The sequence below is a fragment of the Oryza glaberrima genome, chromosome 4, assembly GCF_000147395.1.
Source record: "Oryza glaberrima chromosome 4, OglaRS2, whole genome shotgun sequence".
NCBI classification, from domain to species: Eukaryota; Viridiplantae; Streptophyta; class Magnoliopsida; order Poales; family Poaceae; genus Oryza; species Oryza glaberrima.
The window spans coordinates 1976098-2001550 of NC_068329.1; the positions used below are offsets into that span (position 1 = coordinate 1976098).

General features: G+C 37.7%; 1 protein-coding gene and 1 pseudogene across 1 annotated transcript; one reads left to right on the forward strand and one right to left on the reverse strand.

The window, feature by feature from the left end:
- Positions 1-809: 809 nt before the first annotated feature.
- On the reverse strand, positions 810-8743 carry LOC127770168 (amine oxidase [copper-containing] zeta, peroxisomal-like; annotated as a pseudogene).
- Positions 8744-21537: 12794 nt separating this feature from the next.
- Positions 21538-22925, forward strand: LOC127772299 (ornithine decarboxylase 1A, chloroplastic-like). The gene has a single exon (XM_052298327.1). It carries the CDS (start codon positions 21538-21540, stop codon positions 22768-22770), a length of 1233 nt encoding a protein of 410 aa, XP_052154287.1. The 3' UTR covers positions 22771-22925.
- The last annotated feature ends 2528 nt before the right edge of the window (positions 22926-25453 follow it).

Below are 25453 nucleotides of genomic sequence, written 5' to 3' on the forward strand. Positions count from 1 at the left end.
ATTCCACCTATTTGGCTATTCCTCTGCCCATTCCAAATTTTTACAATGGTCTTAATGATGTTTATGGCCAATATAATCATATTGCGCCGCAACCACCAATTCCTAGGTCACAAAATCTACAACCAAGGCCTCAGATAATGGAATACCATGTGAGAAATATCATTAGAAAAACGTTTAGAATTGTACCAAGCAATTGGGCTAGGATTTACTGAAAATATATCATGATTATTTTTACAATATCCCATATCCCCGTGGTTTTAGAGTCCCTGAGTTTACTACGTTTAATAGTGAGGATAGTGGGATCACATGGGAACACATAGGCTAATTCTTAACACAATGTAAACAAGCCATTCTTGTGGTGTTTCAAGTTGGGTCTACCATGGTCCATGAAAAACGATCATCAATCAATATATGTTATGATCTCATAATCATATTTGTTTCGTACATGATATATAATCATAGATTATTTAAAAATAGTAACATATCACTTAAAAGCCTTATGAATAAGTCACATACTTATCGACTAAAATTACATTATCTATTATAAGGAATAGAATAACAATTTGTTCATAAATTCATTACATGCTATGTGATACAATCGTGTCTATGATTGTTAGGACATATTACTAAACAGTTGTGATCAACTTACGGTGATATGGATTATCAATAGCACGCCTTTAAAAGTATGATTTATAACAACAAACTTTCTTATTAGCATTGCATAAATAAGTGCTAAGTTATTTTGTAGTAGCTCATTGATATAAACTATATCATTCGCCCATTCAATGATCTCTCAATAATTTATCCACTCATTTAAAACGCCTGGGCCGCTCGGCTTTCTTTGTGTGTACTTCAGATCCAAGAGGGACGTCGATCGCAGGAGAGCAGTCGAAGAATCCATCTGGCTGGAGTAGAACAAAAACAATATGGGTTCCGATGTTCAGAGCTGTAACGTTATCTGGAGCAATGTACGACAAGAAAACTATCTATTCGATGCAGTGAATAAAGCAGAAAAGAAACCAATTAGGCTGAACTTGTACCTTCAGCATGAAGCCGATGTGTTCCACTGGCATTACAGGCCAGTCTTCGAGCCTTGGGACATGGGTAACCCCGAAAACGTACCTGCAGTTACAAAACACGTGTTTTATTAGTCATGCCATTATAGATGGAAAAATATGTACTTAGGATATACAAATGACCATAAGTAATTTCTTTACTCCAAGTAAAAATATTTACTCAATGGTTAAATTTGGAAGTAAAAAAGTTACTCAAGATAACATGGACAAATCTTGGACATTTATTTTCAGGTTTACATTGTACATGGAGTTTACACACTACATATTTTTCTATTATAGGGCATGAAAAATTAGATGAAACTTACACATCGATAGCAATTGTTAGGAGGTGACAACTTACCAGAGAACTATGTTGGTTTCCTCTAGGGATCTATCCTGCTTTACCCATGTTGATAAACCTTCATTAATTCGTGGGTTCTGATTAGGAAACTCTCCTCCAGGGTACATCTCATCGTTTTTGTATGATGTAACCCAAAGATTATGCTTTAAAAATCCAGCTCTTCTCAGGAATTTCGCCTCAGGCAGGGGCAATGGAAGACAGTTTGAACCAGGTATGAGCTTGTAGCCTGTTGGTTGTCCAGTACGATTTACAGTCCTTGTGTTCCTTACCTGATCAACGTGCATAAAACAGTGTATCAGCGTGCGTGTATACTACCTCAGTATTATAATATACGATGCCCTTGACTTTTTCGTAATATTTGACCATATGTTCCATCCAAATATTTCGTGTAAATATGTAAAATATAGTTTAATTTTATAGTTTTTTTATAATGAAATAAGTCAACAAAACAAATCACATTTATACAGTTGTTATTTAATAAGATGAATAATCAAATGACACATAAATATCAACAGAGTCATATAATATACTCCCTCCGTTTCTAAATATTTGACGCCGTTAACTTTTTAGCACATGTTTGACCATTCGTCTTATTCAACAAATTTTGTGAAATATGTAAAATTACATGTATACATATAAGTATATTTAATAATGAATCAAATGATAGAAAAAACTAATAATTACTTAAATTTTTTAATAAGACGAACGGTTAAACATATTTAAAAAAGTTAACAGCGTTAAATATGTAGAAACAGAGGGAGTATATTATAGAATAGATCGGAGGGAATATAAAGCAGTGTCCCAAAAAGTCTCAGATCCACATGTATCGATGCAAGAGGGCACATCGTCCTTGGTGCAAGTTAACTGGCCCAAAATATGCAGGCCTTCACGAAGGAAGTTTCAGACACTTGCTGAGTTTGCTGAGTTTGAGAAGAAGCGGATTGAAAAGACTGAGAAAATACATAAAAACGAGGTGAGCCGTTAGCGCATGATTAATTGAGTATTAAATATTTTAAATTTTAAAAATAGATTAATATAATTTTTTAAAGTAACTTTTCTATAAAATAATTTTAAAAAGATACACCGCTTAGTAGTTCGGGAAACATGCATACGGAAAACGAAACAAACAAACTCACAATGTCATGCTGCCGAACTTAGCTGCATAGACTAGAAGGCTTTTCAGAGAAGAAGAAAACGGCTTAGAGCATGTTTACGCATAATATAGACAGGTAATGTCCTGTATTTATTAAGATACTAGTTTTTTAAAGAAAAACAAAAGCCACCACGTCCCTTCTAGATGCTTAGAAATGTTCACACTAATCGGAGTAAGACAAAAATACTTTGATCGGTCTTTCGTAGTAGGCCCAGACTACAAAGGTTTAGATCGATTTAAAGATATGTTGAAAGTTGTATATGAAATTTGGATCTTCTTTAAAAAAGTATTGTACAGATAATAAGCTAATGTTGTATATAGAAAAATAAAAAATAGTTGTATGTGTATATTAAATCCAATTATTTAAAAATATAGCTCCACACAAAATTGCACGTACGGCACTACTAGAAAAGGCATTTTTTCTGACATGAAGGTCTTTTTTCGCAGGCGGACATGACCCTTGAAGCCAATAACCACCTAAAAAAAATAAATCAGGATGAAATTTGTTGTCCGCCTAGAAAAATCTACTTTCACAGGTGGACCACTTAAGCGGCGCCTGCGAAAATGATTTTCGCAGGCGAACCGTGTGGTCCGGCTGTGAAAATAGGCTTGCGATAGCTAGATTTTTTCTAAGTCTCGAGCGTCCCTCCCCTTCCCCTTCCCGGCCTCCCCTCCACCTCTCCTCTCACCGGCCTCTCCCCTCCTCTCACTTCTCATCCTCTCCTCGGACGCCGGCCGGAGGCGGCGGTGGCTACCGGCGGTGGAGTTGTGTGCTCCTGGCAGCAGCGGCGGGCGGTGGCGGCGAAGGGCGGCAGCGGCGAGGAGGGTCGAGGCGGCGCGGCTCCCAGTCCCTCCCTCCCAAATCTGGCCAGAACGGGGCGAGGGGAGAGCGGTGGTCGACGGCTCTTGGCCCCTGCCTCCCAGATCTGGCTGGAGGGGGGCGGGGGGAGGGCGGTAGCCGTCGGAGCTCCCCTCCCTTTCTCGTCAGACATGGCGACGGCAGCGAGGAGGGTTAAGGCGGCGGCGGCGGGCGGTGGCGGCGGAGGGCGGCTGCGGTGGCGGACGATGGCAGAGCGGCGGCGGTTATTTTAGTAATGATTTTACATGTGATTTTGTTTGCTTTCTTTGCTAGAATTGATTCTTGTGAAACTGAAATATGGCTGGTGCATGTGAAGCTTTATTTTGGATGAACCGGTGATTTCTCTGTTGACTTTGAATTCACTGGATTGGATGGGGAATGGGTGGGAACTGGATTGGGAACGGAAAGCTACCGCCGTAAACAGCGGTGGCTGCCCATTTTTTTTAGCGCTAGAAGCTATTTTCGCAAGTGGAACAGTTGCACGCCTGTGAAAATCAACTATTTTTATAGGTGTTGAGTTGCAGACGGACGGCTTGCCCGCCTGCGAAAACGTGATTGGCCTGCCTGGAAAAATATTTTTTCTAGTAGTACGGAAAATCCACTAATTACGATGCACAGTAGCTAGTGAATTATAAAAGAACGATACAGTGCTTCTCTCCCACATTCTTACAATCCAATGACGTGCGGATGAAGGGTGACAATCACGCATGGCCTGTAGTTCAGATTTCAAAAGTTTTTCTTCCGCGTAAAATGCATTATTATGCATATTATTTGGTCCTGCACATTCCGCGTTGACGTTTACCTCTACCACCTGTGAGATGAAAAGGGAAGCAACGTTGTTAATTATGAAAATCGTACCAGATGATAATGCAATGAAATGCAGGCCTCCACGAAGTCTCCAAGACTTATAGTAGACTAGAATACTTTTCAGAAAAGAAAAAACGGCTTAGAGCATGTTTATGCATAATGTAGACAAGTAATCTGCTGTATTTATTTAGATACTATTCCCTCTGTTTCATTTCATATTATAAGTCGTTTGACTTTTATTAAACTTAATATTAAATTATACTTTTGATAATATGTTTGTTTTGTATTAAAAGTGTTGGTATATTTTTTTATAAATTTTATCCAACTTAAAGAAGTTTGAAAAAAAAATTAGACGACTTATAATATAAAACGGAGGGATTAGTTCTTTTTTTTAAAGAAAAACAAAAATCACCACGTCCCTTCGAGATGCTTAGAAATATTCTCGTTAATCAAAGAAAGACAAAATACTTTGATCAGCTTTTCGTAGTTGACCCAGACTACAATGGTGTAGATCGATTTAAAGATAAGTTGAAAGTTGTATATGAAATTCAATAGTCTTCTTTGAAAATGTATTGCACAGAGAATAAGCTAAGTGTTGTATGTAAAACATATAAAAATTAACTGGGTGATATTCCGCGCTTTGCTGCAAAATTTATGGATGAGTATATGATAAAGATTGTACAAATAATGAAATTTGAAATATCGAAAAAATAATATATGAAAATATTATTTCAAAAAATAATATTGATCTCTACAATATAATATTATATAATATTGTCTATGATGTGTCATGCTTGTATGAAATTTAAAATAGGCTAGAATTGCAGTTGCTAGTGGATGATAATGTGGCAGACTTGCATAGGATTTAAAATGGGCTAGAATAGTAATTGCTAGTGAGTAATGATGCGGTATGTTTGCATGTTAATCTTTAGCTTCTAATAATTTTTAGTGGGTACCAACTATATAGAAGGTATAGATTAATAGTAGTATGTGTATATAAATGGTCTATTTGGTAGAGTTTCAACTCTTAAATTTAGCTTCAGGAGTTGGCTTTAGCGTGAAGCTGTGGAAGAACCTAAACTCAACTCCACATCTCTAATTTATTTTGTGAGAGAGATTAACCCAGCTCTGCTCGTATTTTAGATAGAACTAAAACTGTTTCATGGAGCTCCAATTCCTGGAGCTAGAGTTGTGCTAAATAGTCTCCAAATCTAATTATTTAAAAATATAGCTCCACTCAAAATTACATGGGAAATTCACTACTTACGATGAATTTATGCGAAAAAATAAACAAGGTAATAGGGCATGGAGCAATATCATACTGGAAGTAGCCGATGCATGTGGACAACTAAGATTCTTGGATGAGCCAACCTACCTGATTATAGGCCTCATTTGGTTTGCAATCAACTGCCATGTCCATACGGGTGACAAAGAAATGCTGGTGCACCGGTGCATACAAACTAGGGGCAATAGTAGTACCATATTTCCTCTGCTCCTCGGGCATTAGAGCTCCTACACTAAGAATTCCAGTAAGCTTAACTTCTGCTTCTATCTTACCATCCTGCATCAAGAAAAAAAAAATGATCAGCATAAAAGAGGCAATCACTTCACAATTTAAGGAGCCTCCACCCCCCAAACCCTTATTCAGTACAATTGATATATCGTGCTTTAATACGGAATATGTATACATTGAGTGGTATCATAGGAATGGGATCTACGTTAAAAAGATTGTGGAGATGATATGGAGGATGATGTTTTCACAAGTTCGATAGTGGGGCGATGATGTGGTATATTTAAATGTTAAGTTTTAATAGAAAATAATTGCTAGTGAGTGAATGTTCACATGGTACATTTAAATGTTGAGTTTTAGAAATTAATAACTGTTAGTGGATTCTAATTTTAAAGTAAGTGTAGATTGTAGGTGTAGACATTTCACTAATTACTCACTTGGTAAAAATGCCAATAGAACCCATATTCATAATTGGCAATCGTGCAGACAAATGACACAGTAAGCCTCCTTGATCTTCTAACTTCAGCTAATCCTGTTCTCCAATCTCGATGTTTCCAGAGGATCCCATGGTCCTCTTCATGTAAGCAAACAGCATTCTCTATGGTCTCCACGCCATAGAGAATAGAGAATGTGCATCAAAGTATTTTATGAAACCCAAGCAGTCACATCCCTACATTATAACAAAGTTAAGTCCAATCAGCCTATAGGTGCAGCCATAAAATACATTCTTGTCATCGGCCCGGTAAAACTAATTCATCACCAAGCATAATCAACACAATTTCAATCCTTAACTTTTTAAAAAAAAATGAAATGAGAAATTCCATAAAGATGATAAGAAAAAGAATAAATAAATGGAAGAAATTATTGTTCCTAGTAAATCACTCTTTTGTGTTCACTCAATCAGATCAAGTTATCTAATATTAAAATTTATGGCAAGTATATTACACTGAGGTGCTAATATGGAACATCAAAATAAGCACCTTTTTAAGAGAGTTTGCGTTCTTTCCAAGCCCATCTTCTCCAGCATCAAATGCATTCTTCCGATAATGTGGTTCATTTGGATCACCATAAGGAACAACCATCTCAACAAAACTCAGCCTGTGAGCGATAGGTCGACGGCCACGGTTTCCATCAACATATGCAACAGAATGAAGAACTAAACCTTCTTTAGAGGTGAAGCCAATACGAAAGTTCCACTGTTCAACAGAAAATGTTTTTTAATCATTTTTATTAGATACTACTCCCTCTATCCCAAAATGTTTGACACCGTTGACTTTTTTAAAAATGTTTGACCATTCATCTTATTTAAAAAATTTAAGTAATTATTAATTCTTTTCCTATCATTTGATTTATTGTTAAATATACTTTTATGTATACATATAGTTTTACACATTTCACAAATGTTTTTAAATAAGACGAATGGTCAAACATGTTTAAAAAAGTCAACGGCGTCAAACATTTAGAAAAAGAGGGAGTACTACGCCAATAATTAAATTAAAACAGTAAACACTATAGACAGCCAGTTAACCTTCTGCCATTCCACAAGGTAACCGTTGACATGGAAACTTGGGCCTTGAGGTTGATTGATAACTAGAGGCTTCACATCACTTCTATCAACACCACCTCGTGTTTCCCCTGAAGTGTAGTTCCTCAAATGATCTGATGGGGGAAGAGGGACAAGCTTCCTATCTTCGAACTCTATCACCGTATTGTTCTGCATATCAACGATAATATGAATCCCTTCAACAGGTCGTGCATAGCCATTCTCGATAGGGTTATCACTTTCAGTTCTACAGAACACCAGAGGTTTGGCGATTCTTCTACTGGGAGCATCAGCATCACTGTAATATCCTGCACACCTGTATTCAAGCAGAAAAGGAATTATGTTTCAAGGCTCTATTGTTCCTGCAACAAGAGCTGAACGATAATGTTGTATACAACGTTTATTAACAACATAAATGAAACAAATTAGCTAGCTTACCATGGATCTACTGTGACAAGATCCATGTCATCAATTCCTCTTTTTCTCATGGCTTCAATGAAAGGGGGGTGGCTTTTTACAGTAGCTTCACACTCAACAAATTCCATGGCATCCTGAAAAATTTATACACATGAGAACTAGAAAAATTCAAATAAATCTAGTACTTGACCAAATATAAAAATGTATTGCGAAATTTTCTCAATGCTTCCAGCTAAGATTCTGTCATTCGGGTCATAGTTTTTGAGGAAAGTAGCACAGCAAACCAGACATAATTTATAAGAGGTGATCAGGTAAATATCAGGATTCAACTACATGTTCATTACACAATAAATTTGGATTAACTATGGCCTTTCAAATCAGCAGTAATTAATTGTCAAATGGATTGAATAAAATGATCAAAAAATCAATAGAATTGTGCCTAACAAATATACAGAAAGTGGACACATACCATCGCAGGTTGAACATCGGGAATTACAACCTCTGATGATATGAGCTTGCCTCCTCTGTGATGTCCACCCCTAGTATCACTATCAGCATGCACTTCAGAGAATTCTACAATCCAAATACTAGTCTCATTTGTCTGTCTGTTGTAGACAACAAGCTTGGCCCTCCTTGGTGGCAGCTTGGTTGGAATGATAAGAGCATTTCTGTTTCCAGGAAGCAGTGATGGTTGGAATGGAGGGAAAAAGTATGCATCAGCTAATGCCACAACGTTCTTTTCTGGTTCCAGGAGCGCAATTTCAACAAAACGCATGCCATCTCGGACCTATATATATGTTGTAAGTTACTTGTAAATTATTTATTCAAAGAATATATAGCATATTTGTATAAAATTAAGGGGTAGTACTAGCCAACAGTAGAAGTACGTGGACAGACCTCAGGAGTACTTGCAGCAGCTTTGACAGTTGTTACAGCCACAGCAATTTCAGCAGCCGATAGTGGGTCTAAGGGGTGGCTTCTCTGTGTCCTCGCGATGTTCTCGACGCCTGGAATTGTTTCTCCCCCTATGTAGAACATTAAAGGCCAGCAATAAATCTCTCTCCCTGTGCAATAGTCTTATGTGTTTGGCGCGTCACCGAGTTGCGGGAAAATAATATATTCAAACAGTTGGGCTCGTGGTTAAGGACCAGCAAAACTTATAATGCTCTTGACTAGCCCGAAAAGTTTTAGTCTTGCTTAAATTTTGATTGTGTAGGTTTCGTAAACTATCCTGATATGCGGGAAGATCAGGGTTTTATGGAAATGTGATAAATTATACACGATGGTAAACCAAACTAAGATGAAGCTTGAGGAGGTGGATGCAGATCTTCCTTTGTTTTATATTATAATGATACTTGACTTTTTTTCTAAGTCGAACTTTTTAAATTTTAACCATGTTAAGGCCTTGTTTAGCAAGAACCGGCACCTTTATAAAGAAATAGGTGCCGGTTTAAAGAAAAACCAGCATCAATACTATATTAATTGTTTTTTAAAAAAAACAATTAATTAAGTCGAGCCGAATGCGTCTTATTCACTCGGGCCCGTCCTTGTCCCCTCGCGAGGACCGCGAGGACATTGTCCTTATCCCTTTCTCTCCCGCAACTCTCTCTCTCTCTCTCTCTCTCTCTCCTCCCTACCCGCGAGCGCCGGCGGTGGCGATCTCCCTACCCGCGTGCGCCGGCAAGGGTGGTGACCTCCCCTCTATCAAATCTGGCAGGAGGGAGCCGGTAGCAGGGACGGCACCATCCCCTCCGCCAGATCTGACAGGAGGGGAGGCGGCGGCAGTGGCGGGTGGTGGTAGGAGGAAGGCGGCAGCGGCAAGCGACGCCTTCCCCTCCGCTAGATCCGGCGGGAGGGGAGGCAGCAACAGCGTGTGGTGGTGGTGGCACCCTCTCCGACGTCGGCCATGCTTGAATATTCTTAGTGTTCTTGCTTGAATATTTTTGGATTGGTCAGGGTGAAGGGGACCTGCTCGGCTTGTTGTATCGGCTCGATTCGAGCCTATGCATCGAGTCGGCTTTCTTTTATTCGTGGAACCTCAAAGGTGTCGGTTCCAAACCGACACCGCAACCGGTACCGACACGATTGGGATATTTCCACTCCACATCAGTGTTGCTTTCTAGGTGCCGGTTGGGATATTTCCAACACCTTCGTGGGGTTCCCAACCAGCATCTATTGCCTTTTTTGTACTAGTATTTATTCACTATGTACACTATTATATCTATTACGGTGACTTATGAGTATGTTTGTACTCACTGTTGACTATTCCCTGTTTTTATAGACAGAAGCTAACAGAGGCCTCTACACGTGCTTCCTTCTAAACACATAGGTTTTAGTATGATGAAAACCAGCGCCCAATAGAAGTTAATTTAAAAGGGGAGAGGTGAGCCCGCCCATCGAACTAGTCTTTTGGATTGTGTAGTCTTAATATCTAAATTTGTTGACTCCAGTCAAGTCTATGGTGGAGCAGGCCCAATGTGACTTAGGTTAGCCAATAGCTGCTGGGCTAGCCCACTCAATCCAACATGTGATATTGGAGCGTAGGTTTTGCCATCGTGGGATGCACACATCAAAGTGTGCAGATCGAGTAATTGTATGTACTCCATGTCAGCCAAAATCAATTTCAATTGATTGCAGTTTAGGCAGACCCTCCGTAGTTCGTTGCACCACGCCAGATTGGCCCACCTGTGACAGGCCAAAGTGCTTCATCACGATGACCTCATCTGTGATGGATACGACTATCAACGAGTATATCGGAAGGCTTTCGATATCCCAGTGATGAATCAGGACTAGGCTTGGGAGAAGATGAGGTCCAGATGGTCAAGGATATCACGCTGAATGCTCAGGCTAGAGAACAATGCATGTGGACATGAAGGTTTCAATATGGCATACACGTGGTGTTGTGTACGCATGGAAAGAGTAGTCAAATTTGGATTGAAGTCCATATTTGGAAAGATTTGAATGTGAAGTTGTATGGGGATGGTTTTTTCCTAGTTTGGTGAGTTTCCTATTTGATTAGGACTCCTAATTCTAGTTGGATTCGTGGCTAGGGGTAGCCACGTTGTGGGTGTAAATAGATGAGGGGTTGAGGCTAGAAGATATTGACTTTTTAGGGAGAGAAAAAGTCAGGGTTTGCTTCGAGATTTCGATTATAGTTTGTGAGTTGAGAGATGTGTGCTTTTGATGCACTTTATAAATATATATTGATGCAATAAATTTGATCTACTTTCAAGAGTTTCATTTGTTTGTGTTTTGCTGGATCCCGACAGTCTAACCGGAGTACAACGTGTAGTTAGACCGGCAGTGGTGGTGGCGGCCCCAAGAAGGCAAGATGATCAACTGACGGTCTAACCGGTGGCAAGGCGGCAGTCTGACCGACAATATCGAACCTGTCAGACCGGCAGCTTGGATCCTGTCTGACCGAGGTTTATCTGGCGGTTGAACCATTGGAACTTCGTCAAGTTTGAGGGTAATCTTTTAGTTTCCTAAAAAGATTTGGTTTTGGTTATTCTACCTATTTGGTAGGTTTGGTTCTTGTATTTGGTCCTATAAATGTATTCGCTTTAATGGGCATTGCGGGCTGATAGCTGTATAGATAGTATATGGAGTTCAGCAATGACATGTGGAAGAATAGAGGCCAACGTACTTGATATCACGATGACATGCGGAAGAATAGAGAGTCCTGCAACTTGGACATCATGACCGCTAACCATTCCTATCAATCCTGGCATGGAGTATTTCTTTAACCTATTCAGGCTACTCATTGTAATTGCACCATATTCTAACGTGTGTTCTGCAAAATATCCGATGTATCTATCTATTTACTAGCTTATATTAATTGAACTTTTTAGTAGCTCTCACATTAAAAAAAAAACTGACCATTGATAGGACGGATCGTAAAATCAAAACAAGAAATCTACAATGATTTGACATAGTTGGCAATAATGATCTATTTAACGTGGTGGGCTAACCTTCCTTCCAAATCCCATCAATTCTACGTCCGGTCGTCCTAGTCCATCATGTGGATCGAGTACAATCTGCACTCAACCAACACGATCGAGCAGAGTGATTAATGCGACGAACATCCACGCCGCATCTCCATTACTCCGTTGAGACATCTCTTGCTTGCTATTTTCTCTCAGTCAAAAGACTGTTTGCTTATAACTCGATCGGAAATAATTAGGGGAATTCAAAGCGGCACCTTTCTAATTTAATAAAAAGTGTTTTATTGATCTTAAACAAACACAACGAAAGGATATAATTTTTCTAAGATCACCCTCGACCTCTTTATAATTAGAATGCACATAGGCTATAAATATTATAAAGAAAAGGAAAAATTGGCAACACAACTACTACAATCGTGCCGCGGTGAATTACAACCAGAAGTAAACTTTATTTCTTAACTCCACCAAAACAACACTTAGGCTGACCCCTCTCTCTGGCATGCAAAATAAAATATTTATTATTACATGATTAATTAAGTATTAACTATTTTTTAAAAAATGGATTAATATGATTTTTGTAAAAACTTCATAAAGAAATTTTTTTTAAAAAAAATAGACCGTTTAGCAGTTTGAAAAGATGTAAGTTGAATCAACTATGAGAAGAACATAACCTTAAACTTGAGGATTGAGATGTTCTAAGAGCAGGTACAATAGCAGACTATAAGCCAGCTATAAACATATTTTAAAGATATAAAAGAGGAGAGATAAGAACAGCGAGCTACAGATTTGTAGCCAGCTGCAGCACGGACTTCAAGATGCATGTTTATATGACAGGTGGGACCAGATATTTATTATATAGTATACGTTTATAGATAACTATTGTATGAATTGGCTATTAAGTTGACTATGGATGATTTGTAGCCAGCAGTTAGCTATACTATTAAACTTGCTCTTAAACTTGCTCTAAGAGCAAGTTTAATAGAGCAAGTTTAATCGTATAGCCCACTACTAGCTCCAAATTATCTATAGCCAATTCATACAATAGTTGCTTACTATACTATTAATATCTGGTCCCACCTGTCATACACACATTACATCTTATATTTCGTGATGTAGTTGTTCTTCTCTCTTAATTTATCTCTTTAAAATATGTTTATAACTGGCTTATAGCCTGTAATTGTACCTGCTATAACTTCACACTTGGAAGCGGCACTGGACCAACATCGGCAAGCGTGCTGCCAAGTAGCTAGCTGGTCCAACGACACGTCGATGCACGCGCACAACCCCACAAGTCTGGTATAGCTTTTCCATCTTTTTTAGCGTTAATCAAGAACACTCGAAATTATTTATTAGAGCAAGTTTAATAGTGTAGCCTACTATTAACTCTAAATAATCTATAATTAATATAATAGCCATTTTATACAATAGTTGCTTACTATACTATTAATATCTGGCCACATCTGTCATACACACATTACGTATTAGAGTCTGTGCTGCTGCTGACTACAGATCTGTAGCCCGCTGCTTTTCTCTCTCTTCCTTTATCTTTTTAAAATATGTTTATAGCTGGTTTATAGCGCTACTGTACCTGCCCTTAAACTTGCCTACCGAACGAGCTTTTTGGTGTAATTCGTGTACTGCTGTACGTTAGTCAGAATGATTCAAGGTGTGGATTGTAATATCATTATCACATATCATCTCGAGAGTTTGGCCTTGTTTAGTTGGAAAAAATTTGTTGTGTTTGGTTGTCACATCGGATATACGGATACATATTTAAAACATTAAACATAGTCTAATAACAAAACAAATTACAGATTCCACCAGAAAACTGCGAGATGAATTTATTAAGCTTAATTAGTCTGTCATTAGCAAATATTTACTATACCAACACATTGTCAAATCATGGCGCAATTAGGTTTAAAAGATTTGTCTCGCAATTTATGTAATTGTTTTTTTCCTGTATTTAATACTCCAAATATATATCCAAACATTTGATATGATAGCGTAAAAAATTTTATTTTAGGAACTGAACAGAGGCCTTTGTGTTAATAAAACATGCCGTGGGTGATAGCAGCATGGACTCTTTACAAATATTTTTTTTCTAGAATATGGGATTATTTACGTACTGAGTTCTTAGCTTAGCCCTTTCTTAAATCGATTTTTTATTTCGAGATTAATAATTACCAAGTTGCAGCATGTGTGGATTTTATCTTTGTAAATATTTTTGAAATTTATTTATAAAATTAAACTGCTGGATAAAGCCCTGATAGTATTCCTGGTAAAAAATATTTTTGAAATTTTATTTTGTTTTTTTAATATATATATATATATATTAACTTTATTTCACAATCGATGATTACATACCAAACTAATTATATGTATGGATGCTATATACCTAGAATCAAAATCTAACAAAAATAAGTTCAAATTTAGTTCAAACTTGCTTTGAACTAGTTAGTAAAGTAGTTAATGTTAATACCTAAGTAATTAAAAAAGTTTCATACTCATTTGAATTGGGTATATACTCAATTTCAACAATGATGCCCGGACACCATGGAGCACCAAACAAATTTACTATATATATATATATATATAAGTACATGTGTTAGTGTGGAGGTATATACCTCATAACTTACAATTTTAGTATATATACCCCTATACACTTATATATACTTCCCGAGAATAAGAAAAGCTCCATCATTACCAATCATACTTATAATCAGTTCAAACAAATAATTTCTTTACTACTAAAACAATAGAGAGGAACATACCTACCCAAGGATACCATAAAACCTCTATATGCGTTTTACTTCGTTAGCACTAATACGTGCGTAACGCTTAGTATATCCTAATTAATATTAGTGATTTCAATAATCATAAAATATTAATATTTATAGTATCATTAAAAATAACCTATACAACACACGGGCCTCCACCCGTCAGAGCAAGTCTAATAAGTACTCCCTCCATCCTAAAATATAAGATTTTTTACATGGTGCTAGGTCAACCATTTTTAACTTTAACTATTAATATCAATAAAATAAAAAAATTAATCATGTAAAATTGACGTTACTAGATTTATTATTAATCAAACTATTATAATATGCAACTTTTTTTTATTTAAAATATTTTATTTTTATAGATATTGTTGATCAAAATAGTAACTCGAAGACCGTCATGAGATAAAAAATGATTATATTTTAGGACGGAGGAAGTAGACGATTAACCAGCAGATGATGTCTCGATCTGATGTGGAAGAGAAAAAGCAATGTGAGAGAAGGAAGGCAATGCTTCTGCAGCCGCCCGCTCAGCGCGAGCGCCTAGACGTGATGAGTGCTGACAGCTCGGACCCATATCAAGAGAAAGGAGGTATAGTACATGTCAGTCCCACCAAAAATATAAAAATGCTTATTTATTTGTCGTAGAGTATGTGTACAGAGCGAGCATGCTATTATAGCGGTGTTTAGTTACTTTTTAAAAAAGAAATTGAAGTATAAGGACACACATTTAAAATATTAAACATAGAGTAATAACAAAACAAATTACAGATTCCACCTGTAAACTACGGGGCAATTCTATTAAGCCTAATTAATCCTACATTAGTAAATATTTATTGTAACATCACATTATCAAATCATGGCGTAATTAGGCTTAAAAGATTCGTCTTGCAATTTACAAACAAAATGTGCAATTGGTTTTTTTTCCACATTTAATGTTCCATGCATATGCAAAAGTTTGGACATATATATAGAGCATTAAATGTGGATGAAAAAAAACCAATTGCACAGTTTGCATGTAAATTGCGAGACGAATCTTTTGAGCCTAATTACGCCATGATTTGACAATATGGTGATATAGTAAACATTTGCTAATGACGGATTAATTAGGCTTAATAAATTCGTCTCGCAGTTTACAGGAGGAATCTGTAATTTATTTTATTATTAGTCTACGTTTAATACATCGTTTAATACTTCAAATGTGTGTTCGTATACGTAAAATTTTTTTTGCCAAAGCAACTAAACACGGCCTAAAATTTGCAGAAAAAGTAAAGTAGGTGGTGTTTGTATCTCCTGAAGATGAAGATTAAGTTTTTCACGCAAAACAATGTGGTAATAACGTGTTATTAATTGAATTTTAATTATTACAAACTTGAAAAGTGGATTAATATGATATTTTAGAACAACTTTCATATAAAAAGTTTTCGCACGAAATATACCGTTTAGCAGTTTGAAAAGTGTGCTATTTTAAACCAAAAGTTTATCCTCAAATTTCATTGGAAACGAACAGGGCCTAAGAGTCGCCATATGTGGTATCATCAATCCATCAGTGCATGGGAAAGAGTTTTTGGTAAGCAAAGCACGCAAGGACGTTCAAGGAGACGAGGAAAAAGCTGCGTACCTTCAAATGGGACCTTGATGACGCCAGAGGCAGCGGTGGTGACTGCTGGCCAGGGAGCACAGCCGCCGCAGCACCCCTTCGACGTTTCCTCTACCGCAGCCATCTAAAAGTAGGCAACATATCCTATGCACACAGGCCCTCACGTGTACACACGTGCACACCAATTAAAAAATGTCACCAAAAAATCTAGAAAAAATCATACACATACTTTCAATTGTATTACACCTAGGGTTAAAATCTTAACGTCAAATTCATTATATTTTAGCCGTAACAAAAAAAACAAAAAATCTGACAGTTTTAAGGTTGCAATTTTGTCAGAATTTTATCTTTTTTGTTATTCTCTATGTAGAATGAATTTGAAGATGCGACTTTGCACGTAGATGTAATACTATTGAAAGTACATGTATGAATTTTCCTAGAATTTTTTGTGATAATTTTTAGTTGGTGTACACGGTGTGTACACGCGAGGGCCTGTGTGCATAGGATACGCTCCCCTAAAAGTAGGGTCACACCTACCTCTACCGTGTGTTCCGCTCGCCACTCCAGCCCTTTTTATAATACAATTGACATACCACACGATTGGTGATGGGATCTGTTTTGTTAGACAAAATTTTGAATACTTTAAACCACCTCTGATCTAGAGATGCACTAGAGCAAGTTTAATAGTATAGCCCACCACTAACTTCAATTCATCTGTAGCTAATCTAATAGCCAATTCATATAATATATGGTCCCACCTGTCATACACATATTGTGTCTTGGAGTCCGTGCTGCAGCTGGCTACAGATCTGTAGCCCGCTGCTCTTCTCTCTCATCGTTTATCTCATTAAAATATGTTTATAGCTGGCTAATAGTTTGCTATTGTACCTGCTCCTATGGGGGTGTTTAGATCCATGGGTGTAAAGTTTTGGCATGTCACATAGGATATTATATAGAGTGTCGTATGGGGTGTTCGGACACTAATAAAAAAAACTAATTACAGAATCCGTCAGTAAACCACAAGACGAATTTATTAAGCTTAGTTAAGCCGTTATTAGCAAATGTTTACTGTAGCACCACATTGTTAAATCATGGAGTAATTAGGCTCAAAAGATTCGTCTCGCAAATTAGTCACAATCTGTCTAATTGGTTATTTTTTAAGAGTATATTTAATATTTTATGCAGGTATTCGATATGACAGGGTGTAAAATTTTTATGTGGGATCTAACAGGGCCTATATCAGAGTTGTATAGAACAATGAGTTCTAGAAGTTTATAATTGATAACATTTTCATTTGAATTTATTTACAAGGTCTTTCAAATACAGAAAGGGGAATTCTTCAAATGACCTTGAATGGAGGCTTTCCCTATGTAAAAGTTAGTAAAGATGCTCTTCATGGAGAGACAGAGGTTTCGGGTTCTGATCCACATGCATTTATATTTTAAAGGAAAAAATCATAGTTTTGTGGCTAGTGATGCCTGACCATAGATAGATGGCTAATAAAATTCAAAATATTATTTTGCTCTTTTTTGTGCATTTAAAATACGAAAATCAAGATGTTCCATCGATTTTTTTTTTTTTGTTACTAGTGACTGTACATTGTGAATTGTTACCATTTACAAGCGGTAAGTTAGGGACCGTCGAGTAATCAGTGGAAGATGACTCATTTGTGATGGGTCAGTATATATGAGGATTTCTGATCACTGACGAGTCGCTTATCCGACAGAAATGAAGCTTATGAACAATCACAGGAGACATATTCCCTTGTAGTTTTCACATCATTGAGAATCGAATATATTATGCTTTTGGAAAAGATTGCACTTTGCCAAACTTAAACCCACAGTGTTATGTAATCTGCAACTTTGCATCATTATAACTATAATTTTGTTGTTATATTTGGTTTACTTTATTTTATCCAATACTCAATAATTTCACATCAAACTTCTAAGTGTAATGATTGATGGGACTGATACAATCTACTGTTTAATTATATGAGCAATTTGATGCAAGACTCATTAATTAACAGCTAACAATTGTTCTGAGGATACGAAGGATTTTCTAAAAGGTGCTTCCCCAAGTTAAAAATCGGACAAAGAGAGCCATCATTTGGCTTATGCTTATACTTATAAACCTACATTTGAATTTTAAAACTTAATTTTGGGATTAAATTTGTCTTTTTTCATCATAGTTTATTTTACAACCTTTACATTTGAATCACCAATAACACATATATAAAAGTTCTACTCAAAAATTAATTTCCAGTTGCGAATAAACCATACGGGTAAACATAAGCATAAGTATAAATGAGACGATATAGCTGAAACAAATTGTCGTGTTTATACAATTGAACGGACTTAATTTATCTGAAGTTAATCTGCATGGGTGATATGGGTGCTCAACCATCTTTTAAATTTTTTAATCACCTAACACCCTTTACATACTGCGTCCGTCCCTTGTATTTTGGGATATAGATACAAACATACGAGAGAATGTACTCAATGCTGAGTTTTTCCTGTTCAACGATTTAACACTGATTATTGTCCGTTTGTATAATATACCGATGACTTTATCAACTATTCAATAATGTGCCGTTGGGTTGAACTTTTTTTCAAAAAGACCCAGAATACCCTTAAATACAAACAAGATTAAGAAGATTAAGGCTGTGTTCGCCGGTCCATGTTCCCAACCGGAACAGTACGCGCGGAAAATGAAGCGGTCATTAGCGCGTGATTAATTAAGTATTAGCTAAATGGTTTTTAAAAATGGATTAATTTGATTTTTTTAAGCAACTTTCGTATATTTTTTTTTTGCAAAAAACACACCGTTTAGCAGTTTGAAAAACGTGTGCACGGAAAACGAGGGAGAGGGGTTGGGAAAAAAGCAATGCTACACGTACTAAATTTTTCTTACTAAACTTTTATTAACAATCATCTCAACCGTTTGATTTAAGTAGATGGAAGTTATAAAAAATCTAGATGCACTTATAGCATGATACATCAGTGTTAGTAAGAATTTAGTAAAAAAAAGTTAGTACGTATAGCCTTTTCCTTGGGAAAGAGCAATGCTACACGTACTAAATTTTTTCTTAGTAAACTTTTACTAACAATCATCTCAACCGTTTGATTTAAGTATATGGAAGTTATAAAAAATTAGCATGACACATTAATGTTAGTAAGAATTTAGTAAAAAAAGTTAGTACGTATAGCCTTTTCCTTGGGAAAAGGGGATGCCAAACACAGCCTAAGCAACCGCATTATCATCCTCGCACAGTACAGAAAATATCAACACTATTCAATGAAATTTGGCAGCCATGCAGGTACAGTACTACACAAATATACGTAATGTCCTAGGATTCGTGCATTACAGCAGATGTTTCGGGATGTACTTCACCCAAATATAAAAATATATAGCACATATACTTTTTGTGAAATCAAATGGCGAAGTGTAGAAACGGTAGGGCTAGATATATCGTATCGGCTATTAAGCATGACAAAGCAAAATATTTTGTTCGATGATGTCTTAATAAAATTCAAATAAAACAGTAACCATCTAATCTCATTGCTGAATTCACACGTGAAATATCAAACTCAATATGAACCGAAAGTGCAGACAGAAGAGCAAAGGGGGTATTAGATAGAATAGCTTGGTGGTTAACTTTAGCATAAGATATGCTTAAGTTTATAAGCCAAAATTTAAATTTCGAAACTTAGTTTTGAAGTTAATTTTGTGCTCTTTTCATCATCCTTTATTTTCAATCATTCACATTTGAATCACCAACAACACACATATAAAAGGTTTACTCAAAAATTCTTTCTCAGTTGTAAATAAATAAGCATAAGCATAAATAAACCAATAGGTCTGAAAATTTTATCGCACTTATACAATTAAACTGAGTTAATTTATCTGCAAGCTAATCTGCATGGGTGATCTGGGTGCTCAGCCAGTTTTTAATTTTTTAATCACATAACGCACTTTACATAGACCTGCGTCCCAAAATACAGGGCCTATCTAGATACATAATCGTATCCCTTGTATTGTTGGATGAAGATACAAAGATAGGAGAGAATGTATTCTATGCCACTGCGTTTGTCTCAGTTCAATGATTTACCACTGACATTGTCTCCTTTACAATGTACTGACGACTTTGTTATACAATACGCTCTTGGGTTTAGCCATTTTTTTAAATTTTTTAATCAAATAACACACTTTACATAGTACTTGCATCCCAAAATACATGGATTATCTAGATACATAATCGTATCATTTGTATTGTTGGACAAAGATACAAAGATAGGAGAGAATGTACTCTATGCCACTGCGTTTCTTTCAGTTCAACGATTTACCACTGACATTAACTCTTTTTACAATATACCGATGACTTTGTTAATTGTTATACAATACGCCCATAGGTTTAGCTGTTTTTCAAAACTATCCAAAACACCCTTAGAGGCATTATGGTTTAGCAACCTTGGTATCAACCTTGAACAGTACAGAAAAGAACATCATTGTACGTCAAAATTCGGCAACCATGAAGGAACAATACAATGCATTAATGTGGATCAGGACCTAGGGTTCATGCATTACAACGGAAGTGTCATAGTGTACTTCGCACATATATAAAAACATATTGGACATATACTTTGTATGAAATAAATATTTTATTATTATTATTTTGTGATTAAAAAAATGGTGAAGTGTACGAACAAGCGGGCTAGATATTGTATCGGCTATTAAGCGTGACAAAGCAAAATATTTTGTTGGATGATGTCTTAATAAAATCCAAATAAAACGGTAACCATCTAAGCTCATTGCTGAATTCGCTCGCGAAATATCAAACTCAATATAAAACCGAAACCGCAGACTAAAGAGCAAAAGGTGTATTAGATAGAATATCATTCTGGTTAACTTTAGCATAAGATATACTTTAGCAGATAACTTGAATAGTAGTGGCATATTTTTGATTTGCCACATTTGCAGTGGCATAGATCCAATTAACCCTTTTTTTAATGCTATAGCAAGTTATTTTATTTTTATTTTTTTAAGTTACTTGCATAATAGATTAAATTATTTTTAGGCTTTATTAAATTTATTTTTATGTATAAGAAGTAATTTAATGGAATCTAAATATAATTTAGATACACTGTAAAAGTAATTTGTAATTTTTCATAAAAAGTATAATCATGTGAGATCTTATTATAAAGATTTAATTGTTACAAACACAACGTTGTAATCAGATCGTAGATGACTTAGTAATTTAATAGAAATTTTTATTAAAAGCATAGATGGCATGAATATATTTTATACTTACTTGAAGTAGGTTCTTCCAATCTGTGATGTGCCATCGCTCGTTAGCACTAAAATGAGATGTGTCTCGATTTAGATTTTGCGTTCTATAAAAACGCAGGTATGTTGCCTTTCTTTAAAAGAAGAAAAAAACCAATATACCTGTTTAACACAGCAGATGGATCGAGAGGCTAATTAAGCTAAGTAGAAGCACACACGTACACCACCATGGCTGGAGGAAGACCCTTGGAGTCGGTGCTCGTGGCCCCCGGGGTGAAGGGAAAGAAGGTACTCGCATTCAAGCGCGACGGGCTCAAGAAAAACGAGGCAGTGACGGGCCTCATCCACGACATCGTCGCCAGCTCCAGCGCCAGGAGCGCGTTGCACGTCCTGGACCTCGCCAAGGTGGTCGACCTCTACGCGGGATGGCGCCGCGCGCTCCCCGGCGTGAGGCCCTTCTACGCCGTCAAGTGCAACCCGGACACGGCGCTGCTCGGCGCGCTCGCCGCGCTCAGCGCCGGCTTCGACTGCGCCAGCCGCGCCGAGATCGAGGCCGTCCTCGCGCTCGGCGTCCCGCCCGCCGCCATCGTCTACGCTAACCCGTGCAAGCCCGGCGCGCACGTCGCGTTCGCCGCCGAGGCCGGCGTCAACGTCACCACGTACGATTCCGAGGAGGAGGTGGCCAAGGTGAAGCGCTGCCACCCCAGCTGCGAGCTGCTGCTCCGCATCAAGGCGCCGGACTGCGGCGGCGTCAAGGTCGACCTCGGCCTCAAGTACGGCGCCAACCCGGACGAGGTGCTGCCGCTGCTGCGCGCCGCGCGCCGCGCGGGCCTCGGCGTGGCCGGCGTGTCGTTCCACGTCGGCAGCGGCGCGTCCCGCGCGGCCGTCTACCGCGGCGCCATCGAGGCCGCGCGCGCGGCGTTCGACGCGGCCGCGGGGCTCGGGATGCCGCCGATGCGCGTCCTGGACATCGGCGGCGGGTTCGTCGCCGGCGCCGCGTTCGGCGACGCGGCGGCGGTCATCAACCGCGCGCTCGGGCGCTACTTCGGCGACCTCCTCCCCACCGTCGAGGTGATCGGCGAGCCCGGCCGGTACTTCGCCGAGACCGCCTTCACGCTCGCCGCGCGCGTCATCGGGAAGCGCAGGCGCGGCGACGTGCGCGAGTACTGGATCGACGACGGCGTCTACGGCTCGCTCAACTGCATCCTCCTGGACAGCTACGTGCCGCGCCCGAGGCCGCTCGCCGGCGCGCGCCCCGGCGAGGAGACGCACGCCTCGACGGTGTTCGGGCCGACGTGCGACTCCATCAACACGGTGGTGACCGGGTACCAGCTGCCGGAGATGAGCGTCGACGACTGGCTTGTGTTCGACGACATGGGCGCCTACACCACCGCGGCCGGCTCCAGCTTCAACGGCTTTGCCACGTCAGCCATAAACATCTACCTGGCATACTCCAGCTAGGCTGCCACGTCGGCAACAATATCTATATATAATCTACATTTTATAATATACTGATGATACAATAATTATTCTTGATTATGATCTTGATCAACAGGCGATAAAACACGAAGTCAATCCTTTGTTTTTAATTCCTTTGTGTGTCGTCTGAACAAAGTGAGTGGAAAATTATCCAAGGGAATGTAAGATCAACATATTGCAATTCTAGATCATTTCCCTTTATATAAATCGTTGTAACAGATTGTAAAACTTTAAGTTAATATTTTAAACAATGTCATGGCCTCATGGCCGGGTGCCCGGCCTGTACGCAAGTTGAACTTGTTTTTACTTGAAATTGCATGCTTATGCATTATATTAATTTATAGTGACCTAGAATAATTTTCATAATTATTCCGTGTATGCAAATTCACAAAAATACTAGATGTTGTGAATCTCAGTTAAATTGGCACAATTTTATCAACTCATTTCATGCCTCTACTAACTTGGTCAAAACAGTCAAAACTAGAATTAAAACCATAATATATTATTTTATAAAGGAAGCTTTTATTAATCTAAAACAATTACATCAAATTGATAAACCATACTAATAAAACCCCAGTCTCTACATAACTAGGACGCACACAGCCAAAATACACACACGCCCACAAAAGAGCTTGTAACAAGTGAAGGAAAGTAGTAAAAATTAGGGAGCACCAATCTTCCACCTGCTCCAAGCGCTGACACGTCGCTTCAACTAAATCTCGTGAACTAGGCCTCTGAAGGTTAGTCCAGGTAAGAATGAAGTGGATAGTTAAAAACGGAGCGGTCCATTAGCGCATGATTAATTAAGTATTAACTATTTTTTTAAAAATAGATCAATATGATTTTTTAAACAACTTTCGTATAGAAACTTTTTCAAAAAAGCACACAGTTTAGCAGTTTAAAAAACATTAACTACAAGAAATGCAATTATTGGCAAGAGTATTTCCCCTTGCAATAGTATAGCCTTGCAGAAGATCCTTATCTGCTACCATCCCTCTAGTTCCTTGCTAATAATGTTTATTTGCAAGGGTCATGAACGTACCCTTGCAGAATGTCGTCATCCCCAAGGCATGTGCGATGGTCCTTGGGATTGTATGAAATAAAGCATCCCTTTGTAATATAAATTACATAATATAAATTGTACAGTTAGTTAATTGCTAGTATTACGCTAGCCATGCATGGATCTTGTGAGCTTGTTTTTATTTATAAATAGATTAAACATTATCTAAAAATAAAAATATATTTAATTGATTTCTGTAAAAAAAACTCTATAAATAGCTAAATAAAAAATAAAATTAAAGAATTGCAAATGAAATTGTGCCTGTACTGTCAAAAACTTCTTTTACATTTACTAAGTTTTAGTTTGCTAATTAAAGTATAGCTAACCGATAAAAATTGTATGAAACGTGTTAATAAAATGTCGACCACGCGACCTCATTACCAGTACTATAAAAAAGTATAAATGAACTATTCGGAAGGGCCTGCAAATGATAAAAACAGGGCATGTGCGTGTGACATGCATAACTGTTTGTCTTCCATTAATAGAAAAACATAAATTAATTATCATAATCTTTTAATAACACGAATATTTTAATAGTCGAGATACCGAGTCACATCTAAGGTTATATTTTAGTATAGGTTTTATTTAAATATTACATTAATAAAATGGTGTAATGCCATGATATATTTTTTGAGCCATATCTAACAAGTGTTATGCAAACGAGAGAAGGCGCCCACCGTTGTATCTGCCGTATAAAAATTTATCAGTACATTGGCACCTCTACTCTAGAGGGATATTTTCCCATGCTAGCATGCTTGTCACTACTACCTAACACTCTAGTAGCTACTACTTGTTGTCGCCATCACGCCAACCCTCTAATCAATACATTATTGTAACCACTGTTGTCGTTGCCGAGGTCTTATATACACTGTCTCTATGGTTGACAGGTTGAGTAGCGTTGCCATTGTTCTATCTTCGTCGTCAAGCTCCATGACCGCCACTTAGTCGAAGGTATTATTGTACACGCCTACCACACTTATGTCATTACTGGTGGCTCTACTCCCGTAGCAACGATCGTTATAAAAATTGAAAAAAATTAAAAAAATTCTAGATTGATTATCTAGAAATAAAGGATGCAAAATCTATATTTAAAGACGGTATATTTTACTCATATGGTCATGTAACTTTGAAAATAATTACATAATTTTTGTATAATAGAAAACACGAGATTTCATATATTTTATAAATAATATTACCATGTATAAATTTTTGATGCAATATTTTATCCTGAGTTAGTTTTTTAATGAGGGAATATGTGGAGTTTGTTTTGACCCAGCCACATCCCACTCCCTGAAAAAAAAGGAAGTTTTCCCGTACTTAAAAAAAAAGCCTGCCAGCCCTCTAGAAAAACCCCGTCAACTCAAAAAAAAAAAAGAAAAAGAAGGGCTCTCTAGCTCTCACGAAAAAAACCCCCAAGTCCCAATTCATCTTTTTCCTTCCCGCGATTTTCTTGCATTCCCCCCAAATCGTCGACCCCCATTATCCCATCTCTCCCACTCCCCATGTTTGCCGGTCTAATTGTGATTTCCTCATCTGATTGGAGAAAATTATTTGCCCCTCCGTGAGTTTGTAGCACCCAATTTTCTTCATTTGTTTTCTTCCTCG